At 60.3% G+C, this 18362-nt stretch overlaps 1 protein-coding gene across 3 annotated transcripts; it reads right to left on the bottom strand.

Moving 5' to 3' along the window:
- Positions 1–3674: 3674 nt before the first annotated feature.
- Positions 3675–16244, bottom strand: LOC124092106 (granulocyte-macrophage colony-stimulating factor receptor subunit alpha). 3 transcript variants are annotated; one of them, XM_046443450.2, is made up of 12 exons: positions 16136–16244; positions 12692–12799; positions 11304–11449; positions 9996–10119; positions 9785–9914; positions 9513–9694; positions 8524–8657; positions 8228–8260; positions 7523–7658; positions 5147–5243; positions 4322–4403; positions 3675–3916 (listed from the first exon to the last, which is right to left on the bottom strand). In XM_046443450.2, coding segments are annotated over exons 1-12 (1251 nt in total). In that variant the 5' UTR covers positions 16137–16244; the 3' UTR covers positions 3675–3838. The 3 variants fall into 3 exon arrangements, with proteins under 3 accessions (XP_046299406.1, XP_058435060.1, XP_058435059.1); XM_058579077.1 differs by lacking the exon at positions 16136–16244 and adding an exon at positions 15028–15046; XM_058579076.1 differs by lacking the exon at positions 16136–16244 and adding an exon at positions 13582–13735.
- Between the last annotated feature and the right edge of the window lie 2118 nt (positions 16245–18362).

Genomic DNA, 18362 nt, shown 5'->3' with positions numbered 1-18362 from the left:
CCCCCACCCCCACCACGGGCTCCGGGAGGTGCTAAGTGTCCCCTCGGTTTCCACAGGGAGATTTTTGCACCACGAGGTGGAGGCTTCCCGGGTCTCCAAATCCTGGATCAGCAGCTCGTCGCGTGCACGAGGTGGGGGAGCCCGCCCGGAGGAGGTGGCCCTAGTGTGACAAGGCCAAGTGCTTCTGCGAGGTTTCCCTGAGCGCCCCCCACCCCCGCCCGCCCCTGTCAATCACCAGCCTCCGCGCCGGAGGCTGAGCGGCACTTGCGGAGCCCGCTGCTGACCCCTAGCGTCCAAAACGCGTCCAGACGCGCAGCAGGTCCCAGAAAACAGACTTGGGGGGCTTCAGGGGCCCACGGAGAGGATGGCCCTGTCCACAGCTGGACCCCAGCACCTGTGAGTGGGACCTGGTGTGGGGACAGGGTCTCTGCAGAGGTCGTCAGTGCAGGGTCCTGAGCTGGGCTCCTCCTGGGGCAGGGGGCCCTCGTGCCATGGCCTCCCAAGAGACAGAGGAGGGGACACAGACCCAGAGGAGGAGCCCCGTGGAGACGGAGGCAGAGACTGCAGTGAGGGCCACCAGCCCAGGGCCACCTGGAGCCCAGGAGCTGGACAGGCAGGAGGAGCCCCCTGGAGGCTGGGCAGGGAGATCAGCCGGGGACCCTGGTCCAGCCTGTGCCCCCCAGGGCTGGCAGAGGACAGATCCCTAAGGCTCTGAGCCCCTAGTCCGTAGGCCCTGGGGACAGCAGTCCCGAGGACACTAGTCAATTTGCAGAAGAAGAATGACCTCGGCTTCCTGGACGGCCTCCTGCAGACACCAGCCTCGGCCAGCAGGGGGCAGGAGAGGGACGAGGTAAAAAAAATAAAAATTAAAAAAAAAAAAAAAAAACCCTCTTGGGCAGATCCCAGGTTTTGTGCAAAATGCAGCCTTTTGGGTCCGAATCCCTGGTGCTTCCAGAACTTCCTTCCAGGGCCCCAGGGGAAGGGCCTGGGAGAGGCCCCCACCCCCAGAGCCGAACCCCGAAGTCGGCAGCGGGCCCCAGCGGCCTCCCAGTTTCTTCCCATAATCCCTTGCAGAGGCAGGTTGGCGCCTGTCAATCAGGAATCTGCTGCCCTCCCCCTCCCCCAGGCCCCTCCCTGCGCTGAGAAGCCGACCTTGGAGACGCCAATCACCCGACCCCTGTCCCCTCGCCCAAGGGCTGCCCTGCAGGGGGAGGGTCACTCTCAGGCTCCTGGTGGCCCGGGCCAGGCTGGGGGGTGGGTGCAGCTGGCCTCCCCCAAGGGTCAGGGGATTAGCAGAAGAAAGGGATTCCAGAGGGGACCCGGGCCACCAGGAGCCTGAGAGTGACCCTCCCCCCGCGCTGGCTGCTGGTGCAAACCCGCCCTGAACCCGGCGTCTGCAGAGGACCCGGTTCTCAGGGGGGAGGGACGGGGATTCCCGCTGTATGGGGGAGGGGGAAATTCCGTGTCCCTCAAGGCCCAGAGGGACCCCAGCTGTTGGAGACGGGAAGGGGACCCGGGAGCCCCCGCCCCAGCCCACCGCCAGCCCCGGGATCTGGAGGCTGTGCCTGGGACCTGGCAGCCACTCTGGGGTTGATTGCAATCTTAAAGGGCCAGCACCCAGCAAGGGCTTGGGGGTGTGGGACAGAAATGCACAGGCCACGCCCCCGCGGCTGTGGACAGTCCCCAGCCCAGCGTCCTGGGCTCCTGTCCTCTTTCTCGGCTCCTCATTCTCTGATTCTCAGTGGACACTTGAGCACTGGACAGCGGGTCGTGCAGGGAACTGGACACCAAGTCCCCTCCTCCCGGCTGGGGACGGCCAGCGAGCCAAGGGGGACCCAGGTTGCTGGAAAGTTCCGCCGTCGGCCCCAGAAGGAGAAAATCCAAGGGTAACTGACCACAGGGCACCGGGGACTGCCCAGCTGACCACTGCGCACCCCGGAGGACCTCAGGGGACAGCGCCCTGGATCCGCCCTGGGCTAGGGCAGCGTCACACCCAGTTTGTCACCTGCCTGTCCATCTGGCTCCCAGGACTTTGTCCCCAAGGAGACCCTGGGCGTGGCCAGGGAGCAGGGACCTGACCGTGATGGACTGTCCATTCTAGATGTCCCTCCACCATGGCGCTCAGGGAAGAGACCCCCGTGCAGCCCCAGGGCCTGGCCATGAGACCGTCTCTCAGCTGAGTGACCTCAGGGGGCTGCTGTGTGTCACGGTCCCTGGCTCAGGGGACACCGGGCCTCCTGTGACGCTGGCCCTCGGTGGCCACGCTCTCTGCCGTGGGCCTCCCCTGTGCCCAGGAGACTCGAGGGACACTGGGAGTCTGGGGGCGGCTTCTCCTGTCCACCACGGGGCGTCCACTCCTGACCACGTCCTGGCCCTGAAGCCACCTCTGTCCCTGAGAACAGGAAGCGAGGGACACTTAGGACCGAGGTGGTCATCAGCTGATGGCAGAGCCCCGTCCAGCCCTCGCCTGTCTCTTGAAGATGACCAAGGAGGTGACCAGGAGGGGCCAAGTCCCTTCTGACATTGTCCCTTGGTCCATGTTCAACTGAGGACAAGAAGCCACCTGCCCTGTGTCCCCAGGGCTCAGCAGGGACCTAAGGCAGTGGCCCTCGGGCTGCAGGAGGAGCTGTCACCTGGCGCCTGGCCGAGCCCCTGAGCCCACGGTGCCTGTGGGTGTCCCAGGGTGACAGTGACAACCAGTGACCGCGCCTGCCCCATCCTGAGGTCTGCCTCAGATGAGGAGATGGACCGGGCGGCGCCGGGAGGTGTCATCTGGGGACACTGGCGTGTCTGTCCAGTAAGTCGCCCAAGGCCATCCTCAGGTGGGCACCTGCAGACCCCGGGAGCCCAGGTCCAAGGGAGCCCGAGTCACTCATCGGCACCAACAGGTCTTGGGGGAATCCATCTAGGTGTGTCCCCTCTTTGTCCCGGGGACAGGTCACTGGGGGGACAGGTGAGCTGTGGGTGTGAGGGGTGGCGGGATGGACGGGCTGGACGCTGGGCAGGTCCCCGGTGAGTGTCCAGGGGGTGAGGACCGGCGGGCCTGGACGCTGAGGGTCAGCTGGGCTGCAGGGAGGGTCTGCTGAGGGAGGGGACCAGGGCGGTGGCTCCTGGGGAGCTGGGAGGTCCCCCCGGTGCATGCAGATGACCACGTGGACAGCAAAGGGGTCTCCTCCAGGGAGAAGCCCCCAGAGGAGCGCCCCAGCTCCAGGGTCCAGGTGGTCAGCTGAAGGGGGGACCTACGGGTGACCAAGGGCTTTGAGGAGGGAAGAGGACCCCATGTCCCCAGGGTGAATGTCGAGAAGGACAATCCTGAGCCCAGATGACCAGCCCCAGGGTGTCTGGGAGGGAGAAGCCGCCCGTGAGCTGGACAGGAGCTGGACACTGGGGTCAGCAGGGGGAGGGGCAGCGCAGCAGGGTGACGTGGACGGAGGAGGGAGGGACAGAGCTCCCGGCCCCGAGTCCAAGGGCGTCCCGCAGCTGCACCCTGACCAGGCCAGCCTCTGGCCGCCCGGTCCACCTGCAGAGGTGGAGCCCCCAGCCCCAGGGCCACCCGCAGCGAGGTCCCTCTCCTGGGGACTTGAAGGAGGGGTCAGGTGCTCCCGGAGGACGCCGATAGCGCCCCCTGTGGTCACTCCTAAGGGGACCCAGTGATGGACTCCTCGTAGGACATCTTTGCAAAATATCAGAAAAATATCTTTTTCTTCCAAAAAAAAAAAGTAAAAAAAAAAATAGAAAACTTCTCGAGCGAGGGTCAGTACGCGGGCGACGGAGGACGGGAGGGAGAACTTCCGGACATCTCGGGGGGTGGACGGGCCCCCCCGTGCCCACCTGCGGCTCAGTTCACTTCTTGCACCGTCAGGACGTCTTCGAGGTCGTCTTTGCCGGCTCCTGTGGTCACGTGTGCCCAGTCCATCTGAGGGAAAGAAGGAGGGCGGTCAGCGTCCGGTGTCCACGAGCCCCAGGGGAGGGACACTTTGTCCTCTGGTGAGGCTCTGGGATGCTTCAGTAGGACCTCGTGGTGGACACGTGAGGGTCACCGAGGGACGAGCGTACGAATGGGGAAATCCAGTGAACCAAAGTCACGTGCAAAGGCCCCGGGGCCACAAGCGGCTTGGATCAGAAGTGGGCTGGAGAGTGTCCCCCTCCCTGTCCCTCTGTGTCTGTGTCCCTGCCTCCCTCTCCTGCTCCCATTTCCTGGACCTAGAATTCCAGCCACCTCCGTGCCATCCCCGTGGCCCCCTGGGAGGGGACAGAGCGTCCCGGGCTACCTGTCCCCCTGCGTTCCCTCCCCGGGGGACCCTCTGCCCCTCGCAGGCACCTGGTGGTCCACTTGATCGTTTGGGGTCACTTTGTCTTTGACCTGAGGGATCGGGGGGAAGAGTCTGCGCAGCCCGTGGGACCTGGGGACACAGAGAGGAAGGGGGAGAGGTGACGGGGACACACGGCTTTCCCCACGGGCCGTCAGGACGCCTGTTGCTGGCTCCTCGGTCCACCTCTCCAGAGCAGGAACCACAGGGGGACAGAGTGGAGGAAATCAGGACCATTGGGGACACAGAAGTACACAGTGTCACACAGACCCGAGGAGAAGCCACGCGGAGACGGAGGCAGAGACTGGAGTGACGGGCCACCAGCCCGGGCGCCTGGAGCGCACCGTGCCTGCACCCCACCACTCGTGGTTCTGTTCCTTTCTGCTTCCTTCAGGGGCGTCTGGGCAGCGCCTGAGACCCTGGTGGGTCCTGAAACCTCATCTGCCACGCTCCCCCAGCTGACCATGTCCACCCCGGGTGGACCCGACTGCGGGGAGGGGCCTGAGCTCCGGAGGTCTGGGGTGCAGGAGGCCCCCAATCCGAGACCTGAAGCCGAAGGAGGCGGAGCCCAAGCTGCCAATCAGCAGCACAGCGCGTCTGTGGGGTCCCCTGTCCAGGCCCAGGGCCCCTACGCGGGGTCCCCTGCCCAGCCCTGAGCCCCTCAGCAGCGCCCGTCTGTGCCCGTTCTCTGGTCACGTGGTTTCCAGCGCCCTGTCCTCCTCCGGTCCCCCACGTCCAGGCACGAGACTCCCTGGCACCCGGCTCTGTCCCCTCCGAGGACAGGCCAGCTCTGAGCCATCCCTGCCCTCCCGGGTCCCCTGCCCCTCAGCGGTTACCTGTTGAGCAGGAAGCCGAGGACCAGGGCGCAGACGAGGGTCCCCAGGACCACGAGCAGGTAGACGTGCAGGAGGCCGCCCTCCTGTCCCCGGGAGCCTGCGGGGACACGGCCCGGCTGTCCGTCACGGCGGTGCCCAGAGGCGCCCCCGGGGCCTGGCTGGTCACCCAGGGCGGGAGGGGACCCAGGACAGGGGTCCCCACCTGTCCCCAGGTGGCCCGGGGTCTGCGGAGCGGGACCTTCCTCCCCGAGCCCGGCCACCAGGGGGACCGTCCAGCGGGGTGACCGGGACGCGAGCAGGTGGGTAAGTGGACCCTTGTGCACAAGGTGAGTCGAGAGTGTGTCCTCGTTAGTGTATGTCCACGTAGGGGGACGATGACCACGACTAGTGCTGCTGACCATTATTCATATGGTATGATGATTACTAATTAGTGCTGCTGCTGATTATTCATGTGACGTAATTATTATTAATTAGCACTGATGATTATTCACATATGATAATTACTAATTAGTACTGTGGATCATTATTCGTATGATATGATAATTACTAATTAGTACTGTGGATCATTATTCATATGATATAATTACTACTAATTAGTACTGTTGATTATTATTCATATGATATGATAATTACTAATTAGTACTGTGGATTATTATTCATATATGATAATTATTAATGATTGTTGTTGATCATTCATATGATAATTATTATTAATCGTTGTTGTTGATTATTCATATAGTAATTATTATTTATTATTGTTGTTGATTATTATTCATGTAGTATAATGATGATTATTAATTATTATTATTCATATAATAGAATAGTTTTATTGATCATTATTGTTGATTATTTTTCATGTAACATAATGATTATTAATATTGTTGGTTATTCATGATTATTATTATTGTTGATCATTATTCATATAATAATCATCATTATCATTAATTCTTACAGTTGATTATATTCATATACTAATAATAATCATTGTTGTTGATTACTATTCATATACTAATAATTATTATTGTTGATTATTATTCATATAATAATTGTTATTAATTATTATTGTTGATCATCATTCATATAATCGTGATTATTATTAATCATTTTTGTTAATTGTCATTTCTATAATATAATGATAATTATTAATTATTATGGATTATTATTCACATAATAGAATAGTTATTGATCATTATTGTTGATTATTCATATAATTATTATTATTAATTATTTTTGATTACTCATATAGCATAATGATTATTATTAATTCTCATTGATTATTATGCATATTATATAATAAAAATTATTATTAATTACTGTTGATTATTCATACAATACAATGACTTTTATTACTTTTGTTGATTATTCGTATAGTATAATAATTATCATTAGTTATTGTTGCTGATTATCATTCATATAATAATACTTATTGATCATTGCTGATTATCATTCATATAATAATAAATATTATTAACCATTGTTGATAATTCATATCATATAATAATCACTAATCATTATAGTTCATTATTATTCATATAATATGATAACATTATTATCGTTGATTATTCATATGATAATTATTGATCATCGTTGATTATAATTCGTATAATATAATAATCATTATTATTGATTATGATTCATGTAATATAACTATTATTATTACTATTGATCATTATTATCAGTAGTCGTGATTATTATTATTTATGCTCTGGCTGGGACCCACGGGGGACGAGTGCGGTACCGACCGTCCCTGTGACATGTTTTAATATCTGACAATATCTGGAGGCGGGTGGTTAGATCTTTTTTTCCTAACCAGCACTTGAGCCCCGGGCCCCTTATCCCCGAGCCCTGAGCCCTGTCCCCTCCCTGTCTGTCGGTTTTATTTAGGGACAGGGTCTTGCCAGGTTGCTCAGGACCTCACTCAGTTACAGAGGCTGGCCTCCGACTCGCGATCCTCCAGCCTCAGCCTCCCGAGCCACTGGGATGCCCGGCGTGGGCCGCTGCGTCCAGCTGATTGTTTTTCTGTTTTCTGTCGCAGCCCTGGACATGGAACCCATGGCCTCGCGCATGCCACCCATTCGCTCCTCCAGTCCCAAGACCCTGCTTGACCAGACCCTTCCCCCCTGCCTGGGGACCCGCAGCGGTGACTGAGTGACCTGCCCGAGGGGGACCCGCAGATGCATCCTGGCGGGTGCAGGGCTTGGGCTGCAGGAGGGGCTTAAGTAGTCCCCTCTTGGGTCGCGGAGGGAGCTGTGAGTGGACACCCTGAGTCTGTGCCAGGTCCAGGGACCTCCTAGGAGCAGGCAGAGGTCACCCGGGGGTCTCCCGTGCACGCAGCGCGCCCTGGCCGTGCGCCCTGCCCCCCCCCCCGGGGCTTACCGAACTCCACGGGGCGGCTCCAGTGACCCCAGGGTCCCCCGCGGGAGTCCGCGGCTCTGATCCTCAGGCTGTGAGGGCCTCTGGGCTCCGGGCTGGGCAGGTGGTACAGGTTGTGCACTTCCCCGGAGACGTTGATCTTTGGAGAGGGCACAGAGTTAGAGCTGGGGTCGTCGGCCTCGTGGAAAGAAGGGGGGTTCCAAGCGCACTCTGTCCATCAGACATGGACACTGCAGAAGGAGGGGGGACTCCGCTCCGATTCCAGACCACGGCGCCCCCACGTGAGGAGCATATTGAGAAATAAAGCGCTCAGAATCTGTGGGTCCCCCTTGGGCAGATTCAACCCATTATTGGTCCCCCCCCAAATAACGACAGCTGGATGGATTCCCTTCCTCTAAATATGGACAGGCAAGTGACTCAAAGGAGCTAGCCCAGAGGCAGACAGGTCCACAGTGGACGTCTGTACCACCGAAGAGGACTCTGGGGTCACAGTGGTGCTGAGGATTGGAAAATGCGGAACAGAAGGACTTGAGGGATCTACCTTTCCAGGTGTTTTGGAGGGAGCTACAGGGAGTGCTGTCCCCTCGGGGGACTCGAGGGCTCTGTGCACACATCTGGGCACAGAATCCCACCCATCCTGGCCACCGCTGGGGACGCTGGCTCTTAGAAAGGGTCCAGTTGGCCGATGACAGCAGACGTCCAACTCACCACTGAATTGTCACCGCGGGCTCTTTCGGTGTTCTAGGACAGAGGAAGGTGGACGGTTGGACACTTTCAAGGGCTTTCACAGGAGGCTGACTGTCCTCCTCGTATCTGGGTGGACTCGGGGGTATCAAAGGTCTGGGCCATTCTGATCTTGCTCTGCCTCTCCACGTCTTCCCCATTCCCAAGGTTGTCACTGTCCCCACAGCTGGCTACCCGGCGACCCCCTCGGCTGGTGGTCCACGCACGATGCCCCTGTCCATAGCCCCTGCTGGACCACGTCATATCCCGTGGGCGCTGACCTGTGTCCGGATGCCCAGCTGATACTGGAAGTCCAGGTAGGTCAGGTAGGTCTTGGTCCTGGGCTGGTTCCACTGGAGGACGCAGTGAGACGCGTTGCACTGGACGCTGATGTTGTCCGGGGGACTGATCTGCTCTGTGGGGACAGTCGGGCACCTCGGTACCTGAGTGAGCTGCGCCCCTGTCACCTCCCCGCCAGGGAGGGGAGGCCGAGCGCCGCCTGCCCACCACCGATGGTCAACGCCTGGAGCTCTGGGGGGTGGTCCTGAGGACCCCCCGGGGGCTCCGAGCTCATCCCCAGGAGCCAGTAAGGTGGCTGCGGGAGTCAGGGTCAGGGTCAGGGTTGGGGTTCGGGCGTAAAGTTAGGTTAGGATTGGAGTGAGGGTCAGGGTGAGGTTTAAGGTAGACAGATGACCACTTGCCATCTGTGGGAAGGTGTCCAGTCTCCCCCATGGTTAGAGAAGGAGGCATATGGTGGCCTTTGGTGGCATCTGAGCCTATTTTTCAGATATGAACAGGGAGCAAGTGTTCCTGTGAACCTGACAGACATTTCCCAATTAGGTTCGAAAGAAGGAATCCCCTTAAAAATCAAAGGGACGTCCACAGTGGGGGGAGGAGAGGGTCGAGCGAGTGCCGCGGAGGGACATTGGCCAAATTTTGTCATTGTGTCATGTGCATGTATGAATATGTAGCAGTTAATCCCACCTATAGGTGCCACTCTAATTCACCAATACAAAATCTGGGGGGGAAAAAAAAAGTCAGGCTTGGATGACCCTCAAGGATGAACGTGAGAACAATTTCTCCCTCCCTATCCTGGATCCAAGTAGCCTCAGTTCCTTTCTGGGGACATCAACTCAAGAGCCCCAAGGGCTCCGTGGAGGCCTCCTTCTGGCAGAGGAAGGGACCCCAATCTGGTGACAACTTTGCCTCCATATTTCTCTAGATTTCTAAGCCACCCCACGGCCAGACCAACCCCAGGCTCTGCCCTCACCCATCTCCCTTGTCGACAGAATCAAATCAAAGAACTGGATCTCGGTCCCCCGGCTGGTCCCGTTCACCAGGAAGAAAGTTCTGTACTTCAACCTGGAGATGTCTCGCAGGTGGCAGCCCCTGTGGGTCCCCGAGTCTGGTATGTAATGGGGACATTCGGTTTCATTACTTTCACTGTTAGCTCTCAAGAAAGAAAGGAAAAAGAAATTGGCATTATTTTTCCCTGCCGTCCTGGCGTCCCGCCACGATCCTGCAGACGACATCGGTGCTTACTTCAACTGTCGCATGTACAGAGAATACCGGACGTCGCTGGGGGCCGCAGGGCCCGGGGCCCAGGTGCAGTTCATGAAGGCTGCGCTGTAGATGGCGCACGAGAAGTTCCGGGCGGCGGTGCCCTGTGCACCTGGGAAGAGGGGGTCGGTGTCATTTTCTCTCCAGGGTGGCGGCATGGGGGACAGGGGGGGTCCCCACGCGGTCTGCCCACCTGGGTTGCTGAAGGGCAGCGCCTCCTGCACTGGGGCCCCGTCCACGGTGGTGCTGACCTTCAGCGTGGCGCCTCCGTGCAGGGCGACCCTGGTAAAGGTGCACTGGCAGGACTCGGCCTCCGCCTAATCGAAGATGGCAATTGCAGTCCCCTGTCGTGGGGCCTCCCTGGGGTGTGTCGCCCCTGCACCCGGGACGCCCTTCTGCCTCCTCCTGGGGAACCCGGACAGGAGGTCTGCTTGGTCTTCCCTCAAAGCCGACCCCTCGGTTCCTTGCTCAGGATTAGGTCCACCAAGAAGCCGGGATTCTTGGCTGCAGGGGGCCCCCTAACCACCACCCACCTGCAGGGGATGCCCCTGACCATCTCCCACCTGCAGGGGGCTCCCCTGACCACCACCCACCTGCAGGGGGCACTCGTAACCACCACCCACCTGCAGGGGGCGCAGCTAACCACCACTCACCTGCAGGGGTCCCCTAACCACCACCCACCTGCAGGGGGCACTCGTAACCACCACCCACCTGCAGGGGGCACTCGTAACCACCACCCACCTGCAGGGGGCACTCGTAACCACCACCCACCTGCAGGGGGCACTCGTAACCACCACCCACCTGCAGGGGGCGCAGCTAACCACCACTCACCTGCAGGGGTCCCCTAACCACCACCCACCTGCAGGGGGCACTCGTAACCACCACCCACCTGCAGGGGGCACTCGTAACCACCACCCACCTGCAGGGGGCACTCGTAACCACCACCCACCTGCAGGGGGCACTCGTAACCACCACCCACCTGCAGGGGTCCCCTAACCACCACCCACCTGCAGGGGGCACTCGTAACCACCTCCCACCTGCAGGGGTCCCCTGACCACGGCCCACCTGCAGGGGGCACTCGTAACCACCGCCCACCTGCAGGGGTCCCCTAACCACCACCCACCTGCAGGGGGCACTCGTAACCACCACCCACCTGCAGGGGGCACTCGTAACCACCACCCACCTGCAGGGGGCACTCGTAACCACCACCCACCTGCAGGGGGCACTCGTAACCACCACCCACCTGCAGGGGGCGCAGCTAACCACCACTCACCTGCAGGGGTCCCCTAACCACCACCCACCTGCAGGGGGCACTCGTAACCACCACCCACCTGCAGGGGGCACTCGTAACCACCACCCACCTGCAGGGGGCACTCGTAACCACCACCCACCTGCAGGGGGCACTCGTAACCACCACCCACCTGCAGGGGTCCCCTGACCACCACCCACCCGAGCCAGGGGCCCACGAGGCTCCCGGCCGAGCCCCTGGTGGCCTCCTCACATTAACTTTAATGTCCCCCATTTCCCTGTGACTCAGGCGGCACGTGGCGCGGGTGGCGTTTTCCTGGCAGCTCCAACGGAGCGTCATCGTCCGCGGGTCAAACTCCAGGTCCAGGCGGGGGGTGGGCGACGACGGCGATGGCGCATCTGCAGGGATGCCCACAAGTCAGAGTGACCTTGCCCCCCGCCCGGTGACCACGTCCCCCCGCCCCCGCCCACACACTCTGCGCCTGCCAGGTGACCACGGCCAGGGCTGGTGTCCTCAGGCCTGGACACTGCCGTGTCCTCAGGCGTCCCCTCGCCCTGGACCTCCCTGCCCTCCCCCAGAGGTCAGCAGAAGTCCCCAGAAGGAAGCCAGCGCAGGACAGCGGCTCAGTGACCGGCTGGGACACGCAGGTCACCCCTGGGAAGGACCCTCTGACGTCCCCTGAGGCAGGTCCACCCCTGGGAAGGACCCTCTGACCTGTGGAGGCGTCTGCGATCAAGGACGGCTGCCCATCCCTCGCAGGGGACACCGTGAGGCCTTCGAGGAGGACCCGATGGCACCTCCAAACTGCACCCTCATGAGTGGATTGATCCACTTGGGCAGGAAGGGTCACTGGGTCACTGGGTTCGTGGGCTATTGTCCCCTCTCTTGGACGCGCCCCGCCTGGGCACCATCTTGGAATTCTGATGGCCGCCCTGGACGCTGCATCTCTCGGCCTCCGGAGCCCACGGCTCCGTCAACCTTCTGTCCCCCATGAGCGACCCGGGCTCAGGTCCTCTGTCATAGTCACGGACAGGCACCACCCGGCCACAGGGGTCCCCGCAGGTCTGACCGGGCGCCAGCTGGATCCTGGGCTGGTGGCTGCAGGTGGGGTCCTGTCAGTGCTGGCCACTGGCCACTGGCCACCCCAGCCCTCGGTTCGCACAATCTGTGCCTGGTTTGCTCCCTCGTGCTCTGGGGCACCTCCTAAGTCTCGAGGGTGGACAGCCAGGGCTCGGTGGCCTCCTGTTCCTTGACCCTGCCTGGATGTGTGTCCTGTTGCCCAGGCGCAGCTGGACAGACCCCCCTCACCCTCGGGTTCTGCAAAAGCCACTCAGGTGCGGAAGTGGGGACCCGGCCTCATGATAAAGTGTCCCCAAGGGGTAGGTGTCCACCCAGCGGGTCGCTGACCCCTCCTTTTGCAGCCGGGTCCGGGCGGGGGATCCGAAGGCCACCAGCCCCACCTACTGGCCAGAGGTGGGGACGTCCTCCCCGTCCATCTTTCCAAACCCTGCAGCACCCGCGACTGGGCTGCCGCTAGGGGTCACCAGGTCACCAAGGCAGGTAGGGGACAGATGAAGCTGCATCCCCAGACACCTAAACGGGAGCCCAAGGAAAAGGGACAGTCACGTCCCCGCACTCACCCGTCAGCTCCTGGGTCACGAGGGAGGACTGTCCCGGCAACGCAGAGACGACAAGGACGCAGACGGCCAGCAGCAGGCTCTCGGGGCCGCCCGAGGGAGCGCAGAGCACTGGGGAGACAAAGCCGCAGGGTGAACAACGTGCTGCACTTCCATTTTTTTTTTTGTTTTGTTTTGTTTTTTTAGTGCTAAGTTGATTTTCCTCGGGTTGTTTGTCACAGTAACAGAAAGAGCGAAAACTCAGGTCACGGCTGATCGCCGACGGTGTGTGGGAGCATCATCCCCTGCCCACGTGGGGTCCTGACGTGGAGGTCTCTGGGGACAGTACTCTGTGTCCCTCCCGGGTGGGTGGCTTCTCCTTTCCTCAGCATCCTCTTTCCAGGAAGCAGAAATAGCAAAGGTCAGGCCGAGCTCACCGGGTGGGGCTCCTGCCTCCTTGGTATCCCTCCGCCGCCCTGGTCTGGCCCGAGGCTCCACGTCCAGGCGGACCTGGGAGCCCCGAGGACCCCGGCTTTTCTTTAGATTTTTCAGGTTTTAAAGGATTTTCCCCTTCGCACAAGACAAAGTGAAAGAAATCCTACGGGATCCAAACTGGGAGGCCGAGGCAGGAGGATCGAGGGTTCAAAGCCAGCCTCAGCCAAAGGGAGGCCCTAAGCAGCTCAGGGAGACCCCGTCCCTCAATCAAATGCAAAATAGGGCTGGGGACGGGGCTCAGGGGTCCAGGGTCCAGGAGGTCCATCCCTGGTACCAAAAAAATATGATTTTATTTCACAGAATAATCCAGAGAGAAGACTTGGCCCATTTTTCAGAGAGGAAACGTATAAAATTACTCAGTTTTCAAATAAAATATTAAATAAAAACTACGGGTGCCGACTGGGCACGGTGACTCGCACCTGTAATCCCGGGGACTCAGGAGGCTGAGGCAGGAGGATTGCAAATTGGAGGCCAGCCTCAGCAACTCAGCAAGACCCTGTCTCAAAATTTAAATAAATGAAGACATAAAGGGGCTGGGGACGAGGCCCGGTGGCTCAGCACCCGGGGTACGAACCACGGGAAAGCGTCAGCCCCCAGGGTGGCCGGACCCCAGGCCCTGCCCCTCCATGCAGAGGGGCCCCCCGGGTCAGCAGGAGCCGCTGTCCAGCCTGACCCAGCGTCTGCGCCCAGCCCTGCACCCACACCCCGGCCGACGCCCGTGACCCTCTCTTTTTTGTGAGTTTCATCATATAGAAAAGAGTAACTGAAAGAGAAAAGGGGAACAAGTGGGTGACCCCGGGGACGGGACTGTCAGCCGCACACACGATCACGGCGGAGGGAGAGCAGCCGGTGGCAGGGCGGCTCGTGGGCAGACTGCAAGGTGGACCGGGCGGCCAGAGGCGGGCCTGGCTCAGGGTGCAGCTTCTGGACGCCCTTGGAGAGCTCTGTCCCTCCCTCCTCTGTCCACCTCACCCTGCTCCGCTGCCCCTCCCACTGCTGACCCCGGTGTCCAGCTCCTGTCCCGGCTCACGGGCGGCTTCTCCCTCCCAGACACCCTGGGGCTGGATCCCGTAGGTCCCCCCTTCAGCTGACCACCTGGACCCTGGAGCTGGGGCGCTCCTCTGGGGGCTTCTGCCCTGGAGGAGACCCCTTTGCTGTCCACGTGGTCATCTGCATGCACCGGGGGGACCTCCCAGCTCCCCAGGAGCCACCACCCGGGTCCCCTCCCTCAGCAGACCCTCCCTGCAGCCCAGCTGACCCTCAGCGTCCAGGCCCGCCGGTCCTCACCCGCTGGACACTCACCGGGGACCTGCCCAGCGTCCAGCCCGTCCATCCCGCCACCCCTCACACCCACAGCTCACCTGTCCCCCCAGCGCGCCCCGGGACGCCCTCCCTCTCGACCCGCCCACCCCGTCCTCCACGAAGGGGGAGGCTCAGCGTCCTGCTCCACACTCCGAGGCCCCTTCTCCCTGGACCTTGGCAGATTCACCCGTCTCTGGAGGTGGCCGTGTCCACCCCAGCGGGGGACACCGTCCAGGACAAGGACTGAGTGAGGTCCCCAGGCAGAGCTCAGCCTTGCTCAGCCGAGATCCCCGTCCCGGCCTCCTAAGGAGGCCTCCTTCTTCCCGGGGAAGACAATGGTCGATGGCCGGGCTCTGTCCCTCTGGACACGGGCTGCTTTCCCTCCAGGGTGTCCCAGGGACACCTGGGGTGACACATCGGCAGACTTTCTGCTCCTTTTTCTCTTAACCCATCTCCTGGACGCAGGCGACCGGCCAGCAATCCCCCCCCCCCCCCCCGGCTGGGCGGCAGCGGAGGCCATCGCCCCAGGGTCGGAGCCTAAGCAGGTGCCGGGAGCCGGGCACCTTCTCAGAAGCCGTTGACACATGGCGGAACTTTGTCACCGGCCGCAGGGTTCCCCTTCTGCTTCCCTTTCGCGGAGCTTCCCCTTCCTCTATGACGCCGCGGCGTCCAGACGGAGAAAGACCAGGAACCGGCTGGAACTTGACCTTGAAGGCCCCGCGACCCCTTTTCCCCTGTCTCTGGGGATTTCCTGGGTGGGACCTTGAAGGGTTGGAATCAGAGGACGTTCGGCCTCCGGCGGCCACTCTGGCTGTGGGCTGGGCATGGTGTGTCCCCTTTGGTCCCTGTCCTGGAATATAGGATGCAGGTGACCCGGGGTGGATGGGCGGCAGGACCCCCGGTTACATCCCGGGGACCTCAGTCTCTGGGGACGGCATCGGGTTCCACGAAACCGTCTCAGCTGTCGCCGCAAGAGCTTCTCATGACCCGGGGCCATGTCCTTTAATTGGGACATTTCTGCGTGCACCTCTGCCCACTGGGGCACCTGCTGCCCGCCAACTGTCCCGTCCAGCACAGCGGGACAGAGAAGGAAGCCCGGACCCAGCTGAGCCTCTCTGCCCTGTGAAGCAGCCAGTCTCGGGCACGTTGTCATAGTCACAGAAGACGTGCCAACAGCTGTCACTCCACTGTCCCTCCTTCTGGCCCTGGCTCAAGAGCAGAAGGGGTCCCTGGATCCCAGCAGATGAGAAGACCCAGCACGGGCCCTTGGACCTGGGCTCCCGGGGTCTGCAGGTGCCCACCTGGGGCTGCCCTTGGGCGACTTACTGCACAGACACGCCAGTGTCCCCAGATGACACCTCCCGGCGCCGCCCGGTCCATCTCCTCATCTGAGGCAGACCTCAGAGTGCAGAGCCCAGGCGCCGGTGGCACTCCTCCCGGTCACTCCCGGCCGTCCCCATCCCTTCACCTGCCGTCCCCATCGCCCACCCTCAGCTCCACGCTGACCCTCAGCCAGAGCCGCAAAGTGCACAGAGGGGACTTGGCAGCTGGCAAGTCCACGGAGCCAAGGGACCTCCTCGCCCCGCCACCCTGGGATCCCGGCCTCCCGGCCTCCGGGCCTCCCAGACTCCCGGCCTCCGGGCCTCCCTGCCTCCCGGCCTCCGTCCTTACTTGTGGGTCCCGGGCTCCAGCCTCAGGCCGCCATCTTGAAGTGCCACCTCCCTCTGCAGCCTGTGAGCCCCCGACGTCGTCACCCGCCGACTCACGTCCTGGGCCCAGGGCTTCCCGTTTCTCGCTGGGTCCCTCCCGTCCCCCCATCCCCCTCCCCCGGGGGTTCCTCATTTCAGGATGGGGCAGGCGCGGTCACTGGTTGTCACTGTCACCCTGGGACACCCACAGGCACCGTGGGCTCAGGGGCTCGGCCAGGCGCCAGGTGACAGCTCCTCCTGCAGCCCGAGGGCCACTGCCTTAGGTCCCTGCTGAGCCCTGGGGACACAGGGCAGGTGGCTTCTTGTCCTCAGTTGAACATGGACCAAGGGACAATGTCAGAAGGGACTTGGCCCCTCCTGGTCACCTCCTTGGTCATCTTCAAGAGACAGGCGAGGGCTGGACGGGGCTCTGCCATCAGCTGATGACCACCTCGGTCCTAAGTGTCCCTCGCTTCCTGTTCTCAGGGACAGAGGTGGCTTCAGGGCCAGGACGTGGTCAGGAGTGGACGCCCCGTGGTGGACAGGAGAAGCCGCCCCCAGACTCCCAGTGTCCCCCGAGTCTCCTGGGCACAGGGGAGGCCCACGGCAGAGAGCGTGGCCACCGAGGGCCAGCGTCACAGGAGGCCCGGTGTCCCCTGAGCCAGGGACCGTGACACACAGCAGCCCCCTGAGGTCACTCAGCTGAGAGACGGTCTCATGGCCAGGCCCTGGGGCTGCACGGGGGTCTCTTCCCTGAGCGCCATGGTGGAGGGACATCTAGAATGGACAGTCCATCACGGTCAGGTCCCTGCTCCCTGGCCACGCCCACGGTCTCCTTGGGGACAAAGTCCTGGGAGCCAGATGGACAGGCAGGTGACAAACTGGGTGTGACGCTGCCCTAGCCCAGGGCGGATCCAGGGCGCTGTCCCCTGAGGTCCTCCTGCGTGTGGCTGGTCAAGACGGCCGGATGCGTGTCCCTCGCTTTCAAGGAAGTCCTGACGGGGGCGGGGACCAAGGGCCCCGAATAACGTCACCCTGTATTAAAGAGGGACACGTTTTGCAGACGCTCGTCCCCGCAAGAGGTTGCCAAGGTGACCGGGTCAGCCACGGGGTCCCGGCCAATTATATTTTTCCCGATACTCGCTGAATCTCATTTTTCACAGAGATTTTTGTTTCATTTTCAAGAAACACATGTTAGATTCTCATGGGAGGGGACGGCGACCGATGTTCCTGCCCAGTTGCAATGTGTCGCGCACACAGCTGGTGCTCCATATTTGCATCTTCGATATTTAAACGACTTTTGAGTGACATTAGATGATTCCATCAATATTAATTTTTGGGGGGGGGGCATCTGGGATTGAACCGCGGGGTGCGTAATGACTCAGCCACGTCCCCAGCCCTTATTTTATTTTTTTTTTAAATTTAGGGACAAGGTCTCTTACGTTGCTCAGGGCCTCTCGAAATGCCTGAGGCTGGCCTCCACCTTGCCATCCTCCTGCCTCAGCCTCCCAAGCCGCTGGGCTCCCACGTGGGCACCACCAAGCCCAGCGAATATTCAAATGATTTTTTTTTTTTATTAACTTGACCTGATTTGGGGTATTTCCAAGGTTCCACGTGGCACATTTTTACCTCTTTTATTTTCTTTTTTTGAAAAAATTCGTTCTAATGAGTTAGACAGGACACGATTTTTAATGTTCAAAGGGAGCAATGACCCCTATGGGATCCCAGGACATCTGGACCATGTCCCTGTCCCTCGATTTTTTTTTTTTTTTTTAAGAAGAGCTTTGGGTGGACACATTCATATTTGGTCGCATGCACGGGGACACCCTGGGGTTTCCCTCCAGGACTCTGGTGGGCCTGACCACATCAGGGGGATGGCTGGGCATTGGTCCCCCCACGTCCTGCGCGGAGCTCTTTGGAAATGCAGCGCGCGATCTCAGGGGCTCCGTGTCCCCCGAGGGACACCGCAGACCGCCAGTGGACCTCGGGGTGGACACGCAGCGAGCCGGGCGCCAGCGGGGCAGAGGCCACCTGACCTCACGCAGAGGCAGGAGGCCCAGCGGCTGCAGGGGCAGCGGGGAGTGGGCCGTGGTCACCAGGGCTGCAGGGAGCGAGGCTCGGGAGGGAAGGAGGACGCCCAGGGAGGAGTCCCGACCTCCAGCTGGGAGCCAAAGGCCTTCCTCGTGCCGCGTCTTGAGACCCTCGGGGAG

Source organism: Marmota monax, unplaced genomic scaffold (assembly GCF_021218885.2).
Source record: "Marmota monax isolate L192 unplaced genomic scaffold, Marmota_monax_Labrador192_F-V1.1 WCK01_AAM20220418_F8-fsc00168, whole genome shotgun sequence".
Classification (NCBI taxonomy): Eukaryota; Metazoa; Chordata; class Mammalia; order Rodentia; family Sciuridae; genus Marmota; species Marmota monax.
This window is presented reverse-complemented; position numbering and strand designations above follow the sequence as displayed.